The sequence below is a fragment of the Pinus tabuliformis genome, chromosome 4_1, assembly GCF_031772625.1.
Source record: "Pinus tabuliformis cultivar Carrire ecotype Pingquan chromosome 4_1, CPIR1, whole genome shotgun sequence".
Classification (NCBI taxonomy): Eukaryota; Viridiplantae; Streptophyta; class Pinopsida; order Pinales; family Pinaceae; genus Pinus; species Pinus tabuliformis.
The window spans coordinates 330,436,569-330,457,296 of NC_142303.1; the positions used below are offsets into that span (position 1 = coordinate 330,436,569).

Below are 20,728 nucleotides of genomic sequence, written 5' to 3' on the forward strand. Positions count from 1 at the left end.
CAGAGGGAGATGTCACAAAATCATAGTGATGCTTCAGCAAGGTGCATTACTAGAGCACATTCCTTGCTAAGAGGGAGTGTTGATTTATGGTAGCATCAAACGTGCTCTAAGCCTCAAAATTTGCAGGGAGGCTTAAACACATGTATTCCACAATACCCAAAAATCGTTTTGGGAAATTCCACCCGGAGACAGTTTTATTAAAATAATTAATTATTTTTAATGGGTGTGTAAGTCTAAACTTGGGAAATTAAAATAATTAAGGGGCATTAATCAAACTGTGGGTGAAACTTCTAGAAAAAGACGAGGATCAAGGCAAAATGATCTGAGGCATTGATTAGAATCTAATCTGGGTCATTGATTCTCCACTGGAGAATTATAAGAAGAGGCTTGAGGGGCATTTGGAAATCACATCGAGTGGGAGATCAAAGATTGAATTTCTGAAGAGAGCAGCGCAGCAGTTGTCGAAGAGAAGTTCGAAGTGATTTCTTCCAGTGAGGAGCAGAAATAGTTTCAATTGGAGGTTTTTCCTGATCCGGGAATACCCACCAGAGGACGCAAAGAGAGATCCAGGAGAGGCAACGCAGAGGCTACGCTCGGCAATGTAGGCTGACGCAGAGCCTTGAGGAGATCTATTTTTGCTAGAGAGGTCAAGTTTTGAAGTCGAAAGGCAGGGTGTGAGACCGGGAGGACAAAATCGAAGACATAGAGAGGCAAATCGATCAGCAGAAAGAGTGACGTTGTCCCTAGACATTGTGACGTTGTGCCTACACAGTGACTGCGCAGAGGCGGCAAGGGACTAGCCATTCTGTGGTTGGATCAGTCAAGATTGCTAGTGATAGTGTGAGGTATTTCTCACTAATCTTCTGTCAGTCATTCTCTGTACTGGATAGCCAGCAAGGCATCCAGAGATTGTATTCAGAAAACTACTGCTTAATAATACAAACCCTCAATTGTTGCACCGATTTTCCCACACTGAGATTTTCTGGGGACATTTGTCCAAAAATAATTGTGTAGATCTGTGTGATGATTATTTCTCTCCTATGTTGTATTTAGTTTCCACAATTTTTATTTGTGTAGGTTGCAGTGCATTTAATTCGATATTCGTCGTAGCACACAGCAAGCAAATTGTTTAATCGAATTAACATCAGTTGTTGAGTAGGAATCAGGTAACTGATTTTTCACAGTCACCGTGTTAACCACCGAAGAATTGCTAAGCCCCTCAAGCTAGATGAGAAGGGTGGCCCTAGGTTTCTATCAACCAAGCTTATGCTTGGAGGTAAGTTCTTAGTGCAAGTTAAACCTAGAATGCTTATGCAATAATTATGAGTGAGAGTCTTAGTTATGATTGCTTGAGGTTTAAGTACTTAACTTGTGATATTTCTTGAAAGACAAGAGTACTTGTAAATCAAAATGCAATCTTACAACCAAGAAAGTGCAAACAATAAATCAATCCACAAGATACTTAATCAATGATAACAATTGAAGGCTCAACATAAGATGTCAACCACAATTACTTCAAGATATTCCAATAGTGATCTTATGCTAATGCCACAAGGCCAATTAGATTTCAAATGCCCAAAGTTACTTGATTAGAACTTAGATGTGCGAGTGATTTTAGTGCCAAGTTAACAAATTCTCAAAATCTATCACAAGACAATAAATTGTTACTAGTTAGAACTTAACAACATAAACCACATGCACCAAGCAAATGATGAACTACTTATGATACAATATGGGACAGCAGTAAATATCTCACTTCAGAACAAAGAAATTGTCAAACATATCAATCATAAGATGACCAAGGAGTAATCTAATGACTTGCCAATGTAAATTAATGAATTTTACCCCCTTAAGATGCAATATTCAATAATATATCAGATCTGGAAATATTTATTACAGCAATAAGAAAAGCATACAATTAGAGGGATGCTAGTGTAGTAACTTATGCCCAAAATATGCACAAAACTTTCCAAATGCTTGAAACAACTTTACCAATAAGTAATTATGATTTTTTTAGGACTTCTTAAGAGGTTTATTCAGAAATATCAGATCTGATTATTCAGTTATGCAGAGAAATTCCAGCAAGCTAAAAACTAGATCTAGACTAGATACACAATACCCAAGTGGCCAAAAATTTAGGAAAATTTTATTATGAAATTTTTAGAGTTTTTAGATCACTTAGTTCTGATTTTAGGGCACTTATATCACTGTTATGAAGAATATATTCCACCTGCAGCAAAACATAGATGAAATGACGGTTTTGAGAGCAAAACCTAGGCCCAAGGTATTGTAGACCACTTATCCAAAGCTTGTCAAAATTTCTCCAATGATTTGCTACCTGAAAACACCAACTTATGACCAAATTTTCTGTCAAATACACCAAGCTTCAGTGTTATAAATTTTCAAAAATAGGCAAGGGTCAAATTAGGGCAAAACAGGGCAATGCTAAGCCTAGTAGGGCTAGTGTAAGAGAGGGCCTAGAAGGACCAGGAAGAGGAAAACGAGGTGAGTAAAGGCCAAGAAGGCATGACGTTCAAGAGAGCAAGCCCTCTAAGGGCTAGCAGCTAGGGTTTAATGTTGAAGGAGGGTTGTCTTACCCACCACTTTGTGGGTGATATCCCCAGGAGAAATTTTTCTCTATGATGAGCCTCAGTCGAGAGCCAGCAGCCCCTTGATGCCTCCTACTAGCTCATTGTACCATTTCTCTACCACCAAAGCCAGCTATGTGGTCCCTCACCCACCTGTATTGATCGTATGTTTGAAGGTGGACCTCCCGAATCTAAAGGTATGTCTTGTCATTTGGTAATTGAGTATGGGGTTCACTTATCATGGATACTTATGGGCATGGATTGATGGGAGGAATTTGGCGGAAAGAGTGGGCTTAGTTTGTGCTTATGTCCCCTTGATTTATTTTGGTTGTTACCCTTGGATCTCAGTCCCGTGGGATCTCCTTTATTGACCATTTGGTTCTATGGTGGGACTACATGGGAAACCCCGACTTTGGGTGTGTGGTCCCGCTCCTTTATCCGCACATATTACTCCCTTTCCTCCTCATTATAACCCCATTCATCTTTTCTCCCACTTGGGTCTACATTCCCATTCTACATCCACATAGGGCTAGCCTCCCTATCCCCTTTCCCCCACCTTGGGTCAGGCCTAGAATGATGTCCCGAAGGTTGAAGCAATTAAAAGAAAAAGTGAAAAGCATAAATGGCCACATTTAATAGGATATTGTACCACAAAATGCAAAAGATGGTCGGGACAAAAATAATTAGCACGTGGGAAAAAATCCATTACAGTAACTCTACCCAAATTATTGGCCATCACCTTGGTTCCATAGGCCCTAGATGAGCCTCCTTTACCATTCAGTAACCCATGATTGTCCCAACCCCTGGACGGCAATGAACCATCCTACCTAAAAGCGGGTAATCACTGTTATATATTACACATCATGTTATTGTCCTTTGAGCCCCGAGCAGTTAATTAATGAAAATTCATAAAAGGCAAAAGGTATATGAAGAAGGGTGGAAAAATCAAGGTCGAGGCACCTCATGTACCACGATTTTTCCCTCCTATACATTACATACCCAAGTGGGCTTCCCCTTATCTAGCTACCCCTATGCCCCACTATGTGGCCCAGGATTGCTCCTCTCATTCCCCATTCCATTCCACTTATTTGTCACTTGCCACCCCCATTAGAGGAATGTACCTTGGACATATTATCCTCTTAAAGGGCTGAAACCACCTAATAAGGTACATGGTTGTTGATTTGGGGTAGCATCGGATGTGCTCTAGCTATGAAAATTGGTGGAGAGGCTAAAGCACATGAGATCTCCAAGACCCAGAAATGGTTTGGGCAGATTCTAACCAGTTTAGGAGATATTAAAATAATTAATATTTTTAACGGAGTTCCTAAGTCTAAACTTACGAAAAATAAAATATTAATGGGTATTAATATAAAACTGGGTTAGAAGATTCCAAAAGTCATGGATCAAGCCAAATCTAATCTTAGCCGTTGATTAGAGATTTAATCTCAGTCGTTAAAGGACCAACAGGAAAAGTATAAGAAGAGGCTTGAGGGTCAATTGGAAGATACACCAGAGTGATCAGTCATTTGATTTACTAGAGCAGGGTTTGATTTACTAGAGCAGGGTTTGCTAAGTAAAGTCGAATCAGTGATCAGCAGCAAGGGGCAGTGAGTACTGGACAGAGAGGCAGAGATAGTGCCGAGAGACCAGCGCAGAGGCAGAGAGGCAGACACAAAAGCCAGAGCAGGCCACACAGAGCCCAGCAGAGACAGCGCAGAGGCCAGAGGGCCTGTGTCATCCACGCAGAGGGCAGCAGGAGTGACGCAGAGGGTCCCAGAGGCTACGCAGTGCCTCAGAGGGCTGACACAGAGGGTTCTGAGGCTATAGAGGGTTTCCTGGGGCAGGTTTTCTGAATACTTGCTTCTGAATAGAAAGGTATTACTGCCGATTATTTTTCTCTGTCGGGTGAGCCAGCTTGGCATCCAGTTGTACTCAAGGATATACAACATAATAATATACCCTCAGAATTGCTGCACCAGTTTTCCCGCATTGGGTTTTTTAGGGGACGAGTTGTCCAAAATAACGGTGTCACTCGTGTGTTTGTTTTCTTTTAGTTGTTGATCTGTAAATGGTTGAGACTATATTGTGTTTATTTCGTTATTTATATGTTTTAAATAACTAGTCTGAAATTAACAAGTAGAAGAAATAAACCAGAAGAATACAGATAAAATTTCTAACGGATAGACTTAGAAATTTCAACATGGTATCATAGCATGGTTGCAGATCACAGGAGAGCTAAAGCAGAGCATTTGCAGCAGAAACAGTTGTCCCAAGTGATAGAACTTATTCCTTGCAGAAAGCGACTGAAGAAGGGTTGACGCAGAGGGACTGCATCATCAATCCAGGCAAAGAGAGGCTAGTGCAAAGGCTAAGGAGGGCAGAAAGAGGCTCAAGCAGAGACCAGGACGGTTGACGCAATTAGCTAAGGGAGCATTTTGCCAATGTCTGGATTGCGTAGAGCCTAGAGGCTCAGTCCTTCAGTTGCTAGGGCATAGAAAGTTGTGGCCAGTTTGCGGGAGTGAAGCTGGTGGGGTACTATGGGTAGAACAGTACCTAACAACGCAAAACCAAGGTAGAGGGGATCGTTACCGAGGCGGATTTCTAGCCAAGGAATCTGGAACAGTATTGTAGGTGGATAGGAGCTCCGAGAGGGGCGACTCGACGGTTGGCATCTAGATTTCCAAAAGGGAAATCGAGATTCAGAGGTAGTCTAGCAGAGAACTTCCAGGCGGGAAGTAGAGGGACTCAGCAGGAGTCGAAGAGAGAACTTCCAGAGGGAAGTAGAGAGACTTAGAGGAGTCGACAAGAAGAGCAAAGAGAGATGGCCATGAATGGGCTAAGGGATCAGGACAGGCTGGACAGGGCGTCCAACTTTGTGGTTTGGAAGGCCAGGATCCTGTCCATTCTAGATAGACATCGCATTAAGGCCTTTGCCTTGAGAACAGTGGCGATCCCAGTTGACCCGACTGATAATGAAACGTACAAGGAGGCAATGGCCAAGGCGAAATGCATCATCCTTGATGGGATCAAGGATCATGTGGTTCAACATATTGTCGAGGAGAAGGCAAAGGAAATGTGAGACGCCATGAAGAAATTGTACCAGCATACTTTCATGCAGAGGAAGATGTTACCTGAGAATCAGTTGCAGTCATACCAGATGCAGAAGGGAGAACAGATAGATTACTTCCTCGGTCGGTTAAAGGAGATCCAGCACCAACTGACTTCCATAGGGGCCACACCAGATGAGGAGATGTTGGTGAGGACCGCTCTGAACGCAATCTCCGAGGAGTGGGAGACATTTGTCCAGAGCATTCTGGGTAGGGCAGATCTTCCAAATTGGGAAGAATTGTGGGCGGCTCTTCATCAAGAAGAGATCCGACAGTTGAGCAAGATGGGAAGTAGCAACAAAGGGGCCTAGATCAAGAAGGAAGAGGAACAGGATGCAGCTCTGGCATCTACGGGAAAGCAGGAGAAGAGGAAGAAAAAGGACCTCTCCAAGGTCAAATGCTTCAACTGTGGGGAAGTGGGTCATTATGCGAACCAGTGTCCGAGGAAGAAGAACAAGGGAGAGTCGTCTGACTCTAATGCAACGCCAGTGAAGGCGTAAAAGGAGGTAGAGGAAGATGACGATTGTACCATGAGTGCTCATGTACCTATAGAGAAGAGGTGGGGAGACATCGAGTTGTAGTCGGGAGGACTACAGGCAATGAGATGCAGGATCCTTGAGGTACCCAACCTCTTGGATTATACCTTGCTACGGAAGCCCCGAAGAGAGAGTAGCAGGACTAGCGGATGTCGGTAGAAACGGATGCGGATGAAGCGGCAGATAGTGCTACAGGCAATAGTCCCGAGCAGCGCAGAACTAGCATGCTGCAGCAGTAAGAAAGGCACGACGGACGTTGCAACAGCATAGGATGGCACAGAGAGGTTTGCAGCAGTGCGAGATGCAGGGAAAGATTCAATTCATGGTCTGAGCTTTATGACCATCTGATAGACAAGAACAATGACTTCATACTCATTTTTTATGACAAGAGCAAGTCAAACCTCGACAACATAAGGAAGGAGTATGAAGAAGGGCCCACAGATTATCTCTTCTTGGAGCTTGCCTATTATACTGGTGCATTTAATTCCTTGTCTCACAAGATCAAGGAGAAATATGGCTCATTACTAGATGAAGATTTGGATGACCAAGAAGATGAGGATGATGAGCAAATCCCAATTATGGAATTGGGTGTGAATAACAATGAAGTGAAAGACATCTCCTCTAAAGATGACGAAGAGTTGGATCCTGAAAGCCTCCAAATCACACAAGAAAGAATGGATGAATATAGCAGGTCATGCAGGGAGGTAGTAAGGGAATATAATTCTAATGAAGTTTTCTCTTGCTTATATGAAGAAGAAGTGAAGCTTCATAAGATGAAATGTGAATATAAAAATGACCCTACTAATGTTCTCCTCCTAGAAGCATACTACCAGAATCATGTAACAAATACCTTAGCCATTGTTCTTCAAGAGAAGATAGAAGAAGAGAGGTCCCGCTTGTCAACCAACCAAGATGAAGATGACCTCAAGGACCTCAGTGATGAGCAGGAAGATGAGTCATTGTTGGGACTGTAAGACGGGCAGGATGAATTTAAGGGCACGTGTTGGGAACTATGTTACCGAATCCGTCAGGTCTAATGGCTGGATCCACGGATCCCCGGATCGGAGACGGATTCGGATCCGGATCCGCAGAGATCCGCCCAGCTTCTTTCTGAGGGTCAAAAACCGTCAACGTCAATGCACAAATATTTGGTAAATGCCAGCGCAAAATTCCAAAACTGGAAATCCAACGGTCCATTCGCTAGTCAATGAACGAATCAGCGTCTGCTAAAATAATAAATCAGCGTCCGGGAATATAATGAATCAGCGTCCGGGGATATAATGAATCAGCGTCAATGAATTAATGAATCAACGTCTACCAAAATAATCTAGGGAGTTGGCCGCCGTATATTATTTTTATGACCATATTATAAGCTTTAAATTATAAACTTTAATGCAGTGGCGTGAACATTATAATCCACCCATTTATATTTGGATATTTTAAAGTTTAAAAAGTAACTAATCTGGGGAGTTGGCTGCCGTAATTTATTATCTTTACGACCATATTATAAGCTTTAAATTATAAACCTTAATGCAGTGACTTGAACATTATAATCTACCCATTTTATTTGGATATTTTAAACTTTAAAAAGTAACTTTTTATTTAGATATTTTAAATTTTAAAAAGTAACTTTTTATTTTAATCAATTTTAAAGTTTCTTTTCAAGTTTAAAAAGTAAGTTTTCTGGAATAATTTGTTTAATATAAATATTATAACTAATAATTAATGTTTAAATATTTATAAATGATACATTAATCGTAAGATAATAAAATTAATAGTTATTTTAAAGTATTATATTGAAGTTATATATTTAAAAACTCACATATGGTTTTCATTTTTATATAAATTTAATTAATATCTATAAATGATATATTAAATCTGAAATTATTTATATAATAATTATTTATTTGATGCAAAAATTATATATTAAAAAATTAGCACATGTTTTTATTTTATATTTATATAAATTTAGTTTTTATTTTTATATTTATATAAATTTAAATTTTAAAATATTTTATATTTGCGTGTACTTGTCGTTTCCAGATTCTGGTTTTTTTAAAAACTGGCGGATCCGTATCCGAATCCGGGTAACTTAGGTTGGGAAGGATGAATTTATGAAAGTGAAACCGAGACCAACCTTACCTTTCTCAAGGATATTACTCCCAGTGAATCCTCTTTTGAGAACCTTGAGAGAGATGATCACATTAGCCCCTTGAAAAATGACATTGAAGATTATTTCCACATTGACAAGGTGAAATGGGAAATTATTGGTCCTCAATTTGATTGTACTCCCATTTATGACACCCACAAGGAGGATGAGGATGAGATTGGTCTTCCCTTCCCCTCAGGCGCTATTTATGATGACATACCCATTGATACCCTTGGGAAGGAGAATTATTATTTTCTCTTGCATAAAGAAGGACAATCTTTGATGGAAGTGATTGACTCTCCTTTTAATGAAAGCCCAAGCATTGATGCATATAATAAATAAAGCAATGAGGCTCCCACCTACCCACCTCATGGCTATGTATTCAAATCACTTGGGCCTCTAAATTGTGGAGAAGGAAATCCCATCAAATATGACACTTCGCCCTCCCCTTTGCCTCCCCCTCTTGTTCATCACCTTGAGTCTTCCTCAAGTAAGTCCCTCATCCCTTTTGGTATCACCTCGAGTGACCATGCCCCTTTTCCCTTTTCTGAATATGGTGTCAAGAAGGAACCCTTCATTGAATATACCTTATCCCCTTTGACCCATCCTCAGGATTATGATCACTCCGCGACCTCCCCTCCCCGCTATGACCATCACATTGAGAGACCTGTTTGTTGCATTCCTTCTCTCTCACCCTTCGTTCCCCTCTCATCACAACCATGTGACATCCTTAAAGCATGATATTACAAGCATTGATTATGATGAGGAGTTCTCAAGTGTAATCATTCATTCCTCCATTTTGTACCTAGAAGGGGAGCCTTGGACCTCTAGAATGACCAGTTTTCTTTCTCTGACGCCCTCCCTCTACCTCGAATTGAGATCATATTTTCCCGCCTCATCCGCCATGTGACTATCTCCACATTCGATTTGAGGGTTGCTACATGAGTAATTATACTAGCAAGCATATGTATATTGATGTGATGATATGTTGGTTGCACTGGCTTTATGATTACATTTAGTATTAACATTACTATGTGCATGCTAGTGTAGGATGCATTGCATGACGATTTTTGCATTAGAACTAATTGCATATGTCATTTCTCATGATAGATTAGATTGCATATAAAAAAGTAAAAAACTTAAAAAATTAAATTTATAGAAAAAACAAAAAAAATGCATATTGGTTTATGGGTTAACATTAAGCATGGGTGATCATCAGACACCGTGAAAAACATGTTGCCCCGTGACCTTGATCTTTGGCATGTGCAAATAACAGGTCTACGATGACCAAGAGATTGTTGGAGTTTTCGTGACCTCCCATTCGAGGAGCCTCATCGACTTTTTCGAGAGATCACGTCTCAGTTGGAGTCAGATGTTACCCACCACTTTGTGGGTGATATCCCTAGAAGAAATTTTTCTACATGATGAGCCTCAACCAGTAGCCCCTTGATGCCTCCTACTAGCTCGCTGTGCCATTTCTATGCCACCTGAGCTAGCCATGTGGTCCCTCACCCACCTATATTGATCATATGTTTGAAGGTGGGCCTCCCGAATCTAAAGGTATGTCTTGTCATTTGGAAATTGAGTATTGGATTTACTTATCATGGATACTTCTAGGTATGGATTGATGGGGGGGATTTGGCGGAAAGAATGGGCTTAGTTTGTGCTCTTGTCCCCTTGATCTATTTTGGTTATTACCCTTGGATCTTAGTCCTGTGGGATCTCCTTTATTGGCCATTCTTTTCTAGGGTGGTACTACTTGGGAAACCCCAACTTTGGGTGCATGGTCCTGCTCCTTTATCTGCACATATTACTCCCTTTCCACCCCACTATACCCCCTTTCATCTTTTCTCCCAATTTGGTCCACATTCCCATTCTACGTCCACATAGGGCTAGCCTCCCTATCCCCTTGCCCCCACCTTGGGTTAGGCCTAGAATGATAACCAAGAGGTTGAAGCAATTAAAAGAAAAGGTGAAAAGCATAAATGGCCACATTTAATAGGATATTGTACCACAAAATGCAAACGATGGTCGGGACAAAAATAATTAGCATGTCGGAAAAAGCCATTACAAGAGCTCTACCCCAATCATTGGCCATCACCCGAGTTCCATAGGGCCCTAGATGAGCCTCCTTTACCATTTAAAAACCCATGATTGTCCCAACCCCTGGGGGGCAATGAACCGACCTATCTAAAAGGGGGTAATCACTACTATATCTTACACATCATGTTCTTGTCCTTTGAGCCCCAAGAAATTAATTAAAGAAAATTCATAAAAGGTAAAAAGTATATGAAGAAGGGTGGAAAAATCAAGGTCAGAGCTCCTCATGTACCATGATTGCTCTCACCTATACATTACATACCCAAGTGGGCTTCCCCTTATGTAGCTACCCTTATGCCCCACTTTGTGGCCCAGGATTGCTCCTCTCGTTCCCTATTCCATTCCACTTATTTGTCACTTGCCACCCCCATTAGAGGGATGTACCTTGGACAAACTATCCCCTTTAAGGGTTGAAACCACCTAATAAGTTACATGGCTAACCCCCTTTGGAGCTTGAAAACACTAGCACATGCCAAAGCCCACTACAGAAGGCATGCCATTATGAAGTGACCACGTTGTTATCCATGATTTGTAAGCTTTTTACCTGATTATTTTAATGACTGGTTGTACTAGAAGCCTAGGGGACGCACTGGATCTTATGCAAGATTACAAGAGGTTTCCATTTGGGTTTGGTTTCCCTATATGGGATCCTAACCCCCAGTGGTCTACAATGGCACATGTAGGGTGTGCATAGAGAGCCATGGGCCTCCACAACAGCAAACAGCACTCAACGAATCTTCATGGATGCTCAGAGATTAGTAGCAATCCGCTTTTGAGATGATAATGATATGCTTGGTACATTATGCCCAGCATGCCCCACAGGAGTCCCACACTTTTGACAGGTGTCCCAGGACTTGTACGATGTCATGGTAGCATTCATTCCACCACTTGGACCCTTGCAGAGGATCTCTGATTCATATGGAGACCCATGGGGTCATCTATGTGCCATCATGCCCAATGTTAGCACCACATCTCTACTACTTGGAGAACAAGGGGCCACCCCCTTGTCCATCATATTCAGAGGAATTTATTCCTCAATATGGCACTTTAGGATATTATTGAGCCTTTAGAGGGCCCTACGACATGCACCTATCATTATTTGGCCCCTTGTAAGGCTTGCTTTTACACTTATGAGCTAGTTTGGTGGGCTTGTCACCAATAGCGGTTTTATTTGCACATTATTTTATCATTAGAGACTAATGTAGGCCCATAGGCTAATTCGAACTCCTTAGGAGGCTATATATTGATGCTAGATGCATTCATTTGTATCATCACTTGATTTGGGATCTCTCTAATCATAGAGAATTTCACACCTTTTTCCTTTGTGAATATTTTTGGAGATGGATGAATTTTGATGTATGGATTTGGGCTATTTCTCTTGTCTCGGAGCTTTATTGAGCAAATGAAATGCTGATTGGATATACTCTATAACGTTGTAAGTAAATTTTAATGTTATTATTCTTGTTGCTACATACTGTTAAAATTAGGGCTAGTTGTTGCATTATTGAAATGTGGAATTGAGCATGTTTTAGCTAATTTAATGTATGGGTCAATGCTATAAGAATGAAATGTCCTAGAGATTTATTTTCTCGAGAAGCTTGCATCTTTTGCATTGAAGTATAAATGATTAAAGGTCGTTTTTCTTTTATTTCTCTCAACATTGGACGAAGATGACTTTCCGGGCCCCCTTGATCAAGAAACCAAGTTCTTACTCATCATTATCCTTGACTCCATATCCCCAAGTGAACTAGGCACTGGTCCCTAAAAGGGGTGATCATTTTAACCCTCTTTTTACCATTTTCCCCCTTTTCCCAAAGTCTAGCCCCATTAGGTCACCTAGGGCATCAATTTCCCGGGAATTGACCCAAGGAAAAACTTTGATCTCGTATAGGCTACTACGCTGGTGGGTCCCCTCCCTCTGCTCCAAATTTGAGGCAATTCCAACGGTGGAATCTCTGGGAATCCCAAGCCCTAGCTCTAAGATCGAATTTTGCCTAGGCATCCCCAAGGCTAGACCTCAATAGGATCAATTCAACCTTTTGAAGTAAATATTCTTGTTTGGTCCTTTCCCCTCACCTTGTCCAGGATAGGAACATCATTGGTTGCTACATTCCGTCCTCGAACCTAGGTTGGGTCAACTTGGCCCCGTGTGGTCTTCTCAATAAAGACTCTTTGTCCAAGACCATTTGGGAATCCAAGTTTCCCAAGGATTATAGGGATTGAGAAACTTGTTCATAAGCCTATCCTTTCTCCCTCAACCCTCCTGTTGTCGCACAGAGAGTCTAGGCACCACAACAACCCACAGACCGGGGGTTGTCACCCTGATCCCCGATCTCTCCATTTAAGTCGTCTCCCTATAGTAGGCTAAGGGGGGTAGACCCTATGGGATAAAAGAGAACCAGCTATGAATCAACGGGTTAGGGAGACATAGCGAAATAATCGAATACTTGATTAAGGCGTAGCGAAACTTAGAATTTGATTAAATTGTAAATGATTACAACCAGTGCCTTATGGAGTCAATGATCCAAGGTAATCAATTAGTTGTTGCTGCTTATGAAATAAATAATGATTGCTTGGAAAATTTGCAAAATATCTGATGTGTAACGAGCATTATATAATTCAAGCAATAGCGAAAGATTTTCTATAGAAGCACGACAATTAAATTTCAAGAGATGCAAATGTTTTAAATAACCACAAAATTTAAATGCTAACTAGTTCAGATCCCAAAACTAAAAGATGTATGCTTAAAGAACCAAATCCAAAAAAATTTCACCACCTTCAAATAGTTAATCACTAGATATAAAAATTTGAGCACATTTAACTATAGTAAAATGACAAACACCATAAAAATTTGTTGTTAAATCTTTCCTAAACTCCAAAAAGACACCAAATTGAATTTCAAATTTAACAATTCCTTAGGTGAATTCTTCAATACGCTATGCAAGACTAAAAGCAGGAAATGATCAACAAAAAATTTTCAATTTTAAAAATGACCAAACATATCCAATTCGCTCAAAACTTTAAATGTTTTTGGACTTTTGAAATTTTATATATAAAATTTTTTAATTTTAGAAATTTAATTTTTAGATTTTTTATTAAATGACATAAGCTAACCTCCCTATAAATTAAATGAAATGATGATCAAATAAACTGAAAAGAAATCAATTTTTGTTTTTTTAAATATTGAAATCAAAACTTAATCAAAACAAAAAAATCAAAATAGAACTTAAATTAAATGAAACTTAAACAAATTAAAATATAATAAACATCAATCCTAACCTCATGACAATACACGCGAATATATACAAAATCAAACTAACTAAAACCCTACAAAAATCAAATCATAATAGCACAAATGAATAAAGGAAAATCGTATACGCTGAACTAAACCTACCAAAAAAACCTAAACTAACCCGCATACATAAATAAGAATCAAAATGTTTTACTGTTTGTGCGTATGTGCAGGTTGGACAGCGGCAGCAAGGAGCAACAGCGTGCAGCAAAAATCGATTTTCCTTGCAGGTTGACCACGCTACGGAGATCACGCGAAGAGCTGCAGGTCGACAACAAGATAGGTGCTCCGAGGGTTTGCTGCAGGTTGGAGCTGCGATGAGGGGTTACGGAGAAACGACGGGCAGCGTAAGAGGAGCGTGAGGCTTACAGTAGCAATGGGGAAACACTGGCTCGAAGGTGCTGGAGCATGCAATCTGTTTAGAGGTTGTAGACAGCAGTAAAGGACAACGGAAAGAGTTGAGTGAGCTATGTGAGACAAGGAAAGAGATACGTAAGTCAACGATGGAGCTATGAGGCGTGGAAGGATGGAAAATGCGAGGACAGGAATGCGTGGAAATGGAGGGATGGCAGCATGCTGGTTATGGCAGCATTGGAGGTGCGTGAGGGAGAGGATTTGCGTGATAGGGAAGACGTGAGGGTATGGCAAAAGAAACACAAGTGAGAGAAGAAAATGGATAGCGGATAGGAGAGAAAGGAACCGTAGAAGGTTTGTTGCATCGGCCAATGATTGAAAAAATGGATTGGGCACAGTGTTTGAGAGCCGCGAGGGTTTCAAATAAATTGCCCAAACAAAAATGAAGATCCCAGGCAGCAGACAGAGAAAGAAACAGTGCCCAACAAAACTCAGAAATTCCCAGATCTAAAATGTTGTGTTCTGCTTCAGATTTATCAATTAAACCCTTATATAAAAGAAAATTTCCAGATTTAAAAAACAAAGAAAAAAAAAAAAATTCAAACCCTTGGACAACAAAACCGTACACCTGCAAAAACTGGTTCTGAGGCCAGATCTTACCCTCTAGGGCCTAGATCTGGCTTCAAGATTGAACTTCACCTTCAGATCTGCAACCTGCAATGACAAAAACAAAACACACAGAAACAATATATACAATGATGAAATTAAAAAAAAAAACTTCAAAAACCCTAGCTAAATAATTACAGTAATTACAAGCTGAAGGCTCTAAGTAGCCAGATTTATCATTATGCCACACTTTTTTTTTAAATTTATGATTTAAAATGAGGTGCTTCAGAGAAAACCCTTCATGCATCAACAATGAAATTTCTAATGATAAGCCCGAGATTCAATCAAGTTGGGCTCTTCAGAAAATTCAAATCGAGCGTTGGCTGGTCCGACTGAAAACTTCACCGAACGCCCGATGATCTCAAAATCAAGGATTCCCTGCACAGCTCAATTCAACTGTTAAGGTAGAGAGAGAAAACGACAATAAAATTCAAATTTAATGGAGATACCTGCCATTATAATTCAGAATTTAAACTACCATTCAAACCCCAGTGATCAAGCAAGATACCTGTGCTTAAACCACTCTTTAAAAAAGAACTATCATCAATGGCTAAAAAGGAAATCTATGCATGAAAATAAAACATCTTACAGCATTCCCACAAAGAGTAACACCAACAGAGATTAACCTCAAAGTCTTTCTTTATTGCTCAAAAAAAAAATTTACAAGAGAGCTTTCACTTAGCATGCGACTCAAAGATCGAATGATCTCAACCGACAATTGACCTTCTATTTAAAGGTAAATCTTCCAACGGCTAGTTCAAGTGATCTTTGTCAAAGCGATCTCGACCATTGATGAAGATCAAAACTTATTTTAATATCATCCGTCGAAATTTTAAATATTGAGGAAATTTCGACATTATCAATTAAATGCATTTTAATTAATTCAAAAATTAAATTTTTGAATTAATTTCCTCAAAATTTTGACTTTGACTTAACCCGAGGGACCAAAGGCATAAACTTTTAGCAAAATAATCAATTAACCTTAGTCCCTGGACCTTTTAAAATTTAATTTTTTAAAGGACCCTCGAATTTAGCCTTTGGAAAATTTAAAATTACCTAGGACCTAGGACTTATGGGAGGATAAATTATTTTTCTAACCCTCAAGACAATTTACATCATGATTTTCACATTTTTACATCTCGAGGGGGAAAACCCATTTGATATAGACCCTCATAGACTACCCAGTGCTGCGACACAAACATAATCTAGCAGATCAAGCAAGTTGTAATAAAATAATCTAACCAAATAGTTAGGATTATTCCCAAATCACTTTTACACAGACTCGATCTAGCACACTAGGACTCCCCTAACATTCTAATGACAAAATCCATTCCCGCTTTGGGGTAAGGCTGAAGGAAAACTCTGTCGATCATGGATCGGTGAGACAAAAAACATTCAGGAATGTAGATCGTTATCAAAAAATTAGGTTTACCTAGGCAATTACATACACAACACGGATTTGCTGAGATTATTTACAATTTACACATACAAAAAGGGTTTACAATATAACATGATCAAGCTGATGATGATAGTCGAACAGCACAGACACGTTAATCAAGCGCTATCCCTTTTGCGAAAAAAGGGGGTGTACCGCTATGGGTTGTTGAAACGTAGTGGTCAACATCTGGCTCTACTTTGGGACACGTTGCTGCACTGGAGGAATGTGAGAGTCCAGAATCTGCATCCACGCAACACACAACATAATATAAGTTGCGTCCATCCAAAATCCTCATATAACGTTAAGGACAAGAAAGATATAAGCTCTTCATTTATTAACTAGTCTAACAACATGAAAAACCAAATCTAACTACAAAATGAAACACTGAAATAACAAGGGCATAAGTTTAGAAATACAATAAAAAGATGCCCCATGGCATTAGATGCATTCAATATAGTGCATACTGAGCATTTGCTTGCTTTTAGGCAAATCTATCGGTTGTTTCTCGGATGTGCCATGTCCAATTCTGCATAAGGTAGGGCTTTTTTCTATCCGAAAATCAAGCTGCTTATGACCATCTGATGCATCAAATCGCTTTTTCATTCTCTTTCTCTTGCATTTTTTCTTTGTGGAACATTCTGCTTCAAAACTCTCAGATGAAGTAAGTAAGATATGCATGACATGTCTTTCTTCATTTTGCATATGATCTTTATCGTTTTCAATTTTATCTGGGTCACCTTCAATTAACCACTTTTCAATGGAACAAATGGCCTCCTCATAATAAGATGGAGCTTGTTGCAGCAAATAAGGAGGCTTCTGATCTATTGACGTCTCCTTGTTTCTTTCATCCTTTGACCGCTTTTAATGACCCACTTACAGTAAATTAAAATTATGAAATTAAATAAAATTAATTAAATTATAAATTAAATAAATTAAAATTAAATCATTAAAATAAATAAATAAACTTTATTTCAAATTAAGATATTCAAATAAAATAAAATCAGATTTTGTTTATAAAAAAATCAACACGTATCATACTTTGGACACGGTGATGGAAGATGTTGGTAAATGAAAACTTATAAGAAGGGACGGTTGGAGGCAAGGAGGAAAAAAGGAGGAGGAAAGTTTATACACAGAGAGTTTGTTTATCATCAGGAACAGTTGGGCCTTGCTTGTTCTGAGGTTTTTGGGCACGAGGGAACAATATGCTTCAACTAAGAAGTTTATTGGACTGAGTAGCGAGGTTCTGCTCAGTTTGGTTGGGTGGTTTCGATCTTTTGGTAACCGAAGCTGGAGTAGTTTGAGGCATCATCGACCGTAGGATTACAGGTAAGTACTCTCATTGGTTCTGTTAGTTAAATTTATAAAATTCAAAAATTTGTATCACAGGATCATGATGTTTAATTTTAGAAGTCCTTACTGTCTCTGCAATGGCTGTAATATTCTGTTATTTCATATTCTGGTCATAGGGAATAGTTGTTTAAATTATTCACAGTTCTTACATTTGGTATCAGAGCTAGTTCAAACTCTCAGATCTATTAAGTCTGTTAAGATAGCGTTGCCTGATCTAAAACAAAGAACAAAGAGTCAAAAGTCTGTGACAAAATATTATAGAAAACCTTCCATTACAAACATAATGAACTCTGTTTAAAGTAGTGATAGCAAGTGCTTCACTGCTGCAGATGCATCTTCTGACTGAAGAAATGCAACAAAAACCTGCTCCATTACTAAGATACTTCTGTTTTCAGATGACTTTGAAAAAGTCCTTATTCTGGAAAGATAACTCTGTATCTGAAAAGAAGAAAAGTGATTAGTTTACATGTGCATGCTTTACCCAAGCATGGCTTTAGGCCAAGCAGTACTTTCTTTAAACACTTGACTACCCCATGACAAAATTCTTCAGAAGCCTTAAGGTGACAGCAAAGCCCCAGAGATGTTCGAATTCCTGCCCGGAAATCTGCCATTGCCCAACAAGTAACCCGAACACTTACTCTGAAAATTTTCTTTGCTTCCCGGATCTCTACAGCTACTGTTGCTCGACTGCTGACTGCCCGAAACTCCTACTGCCCCAGCTTCTTGGTGGCTACCTGGTGGCTTTACATGCTTCCTTGCTGGTTCCTGATGGCTGCTCGGCGATCATGGGCTATTTCCGGTGGCCGCAGCTTGTACAACTGCCTGTACTCCTGGAACCTTCTACCTGAGACTCTTGGTTACTATTCTTGCTGTCAAAAGACCACCATAGCTGATGCCTAGTTGCAGTGTTAAGTTATGGTATGTTCTATGCTTATAAGAGTTTACTTCTTTTCCTTATTATATTCCACAGATTAGCAATAACATGTACATAAAGTAAAGTGCAGATAGAACATTAAACGATCGACAGAAAACAAGCCAAGCCAAGAGACACAAGATGTGGCGGCTAGCCAGGGACAAACCCCACAATGTGTGGGGAAACCCTTTGATCAAATCTTCTTTTATCTTCAATAATTCAGCAGAGAGAAATAGTACAATAAATCTGATTCATATCAGCAGTAGCAAACCCTAAATCAGCGGCATCAGCATTAGCAGCTTCATCATCAAACTAAGGCAGATGATATCTCACAAACCAACCGTCAGATCGACTTAATTCCACCACCAAAAGTTGCAGCTTCCAGACGAGGCTCAAATGAACCTATAGCGCAGTTCAGATGAGGAGATCTTCTAGTCCACGCAGGTCAAACTTTACTTCTACAGTTGCAGCTTCAGTTTCAGCAACTTCTGGCTTCAAACTAGAGCAGTCGATATCTTACAAACCGTCCGTCGGATTGACTTGATTCCACCACCAAAAGTTGCGGCTTTCAGAGGAGGTTCAGATGAACCTATAACACAGTTCAGATGAGGAGATCTTCTAGTCCACGCAGGTCAATCTTTACTTCTGCAGTTGCAGCTTCAGTTTCAGCATCTTCCAGCTTCAAACTAGGGCAATCGATATCTTGCAAACCGTCCGTCGGATTGACTTGATTCCACCACCCAAAGTTGCGGCTTTCAGAGGAGGTTCAGATGAACCTACAGCGCAATTTAGATGAGGAGATCTTCTAGTCCACGCAAGTCAATCTTTACTTCTGCAGTTGCAGCTTTAGTTTCAGCAGCTTTCGACTTCACATGTGTGAGGGAGACACCTTTTTCTGCGCAGTAGAGAAGAGACTCTTTTCTGCCCAATAGAGAGAGAGATGTGATGAGACGAGTGAGTGCAAATGAGGAAAAGTCCTCTTGTATTTATACACAACTGATGATGTTTGAATAGATGTGACTGTTGGGCTTCTGAGCCTACATGAGTTGTAGGTCGGCTTGATAATAATTCCATAATCAAAATAAAATCATATCTCCATGAATACTTATCGGAATCAGATGATCTTTATATCAATCTTACACCTCTCGACAAAAGGAATCTAATAAAAATATTATCAGCAATGAATAAGATGACCCACATGAAGTTTTGCCCTAGTTGCCAATTTTAACACTCCCTCTCAACTAGGGAGAACTTCATCTACAATCTATCTATCGGTCGCTACTATTCATCCATCAAATGCACTGCCCTGTACAGCCTGACCCTTGCCCTGCTCTGCTCTATTTTGTCTGTTCTGCTTTCTCTTGTTCTACCTTGTACTGATCTGTAAGGCTCTACTCTGTTATGCGCTACTGTGCTTTGTTCTGTTATGCTCTGCTTTTGTCCGAATTATGAAGAAGAAGAAATGATCGAGGATGTATCATACTGACTCAAAGTCAGTCTCAGAGTATGTACCACTGGTCCTAGACCAGTCTCAACCAACCCGAAGTCAGCGTCATAGTGAGTACAACTCCACTGGTCCCAGACCAGTATCATCCTCCACTAACTCAAAGTCAGTCTCAGAGTGCGTACCACTGGTCCCAAACCAATCTCAACCGACCCGAAATCAACTTCATAGTAAGTACCACTCCTACCACTAGTCCCAGACCAGTATCGCAGTCTCAGAGAGTGTACCACTAGTCCCAGACCAGTCTCAACCGACCCGAAGTCAGCGTCATAGTATGTACCACTCTCACTGGTCCCAGACCAATACTGCACTGACATGAAGTCAGTCTCAGAGTATGTACCACTGGTCCCAGATCAGTCTCAACCGACCCGAAGTCAGTGTCATAGTATGGTACAACTCCTACCACTGGTCCTAGACCAGTATCATTGATCCCAGATCAATGGAGGTCATCCTAGCATAGGGAGTACGGGAGATACAACGATGTGTCCATCGGTACTACTATGGTCCCTAACTTCATTTCCCTGCTCATTGATCAGATGAGAGGTACTTCCCATGAGTCCCAGACTACATGGGTAGGATGCCTCGACAAGAGAACTAATCAATCCTGTCCTCACAGGAGAACACATCAATCCTGCTACAATCGCCATGGAGAACACATCCATCCAGGCCGCCATGGAGAACACATCAATCCAAGCCTCACAAGAGAACACATCAATCCAGGCCGCACA

At 40.2% G+C, this 20,728-nt stretch overlaps 1 protein-coding gene across 2 annotated transcripts in view; it reads right to left on the reverse strand.

Moving 5' to 3' along the window:
* MHX (magnesium/proton exchanger) overlaps positions 1–20,728 on the reverse strand; it is a 375,411-nt gene that overhangs the window by 277,860 nt on the left and 76,823 nt on the right. Inside the window, exon 3 of one of the 2 annotated variants that reach the window (XM_089419722.1) lies at positions 16,384–16,470. The exons of the other annotated variant lie outside the window; for it this stretch is intronic. Coding sequence (XP_089275848.1) covers positions 16,384–16,470 — 87 coding nt within the window. The remainder of the gene's footprint in view (positions 1–16,383; positions 16,471–20,728) is intronic. 2 annotated transcript variants of the gene reach the window in all.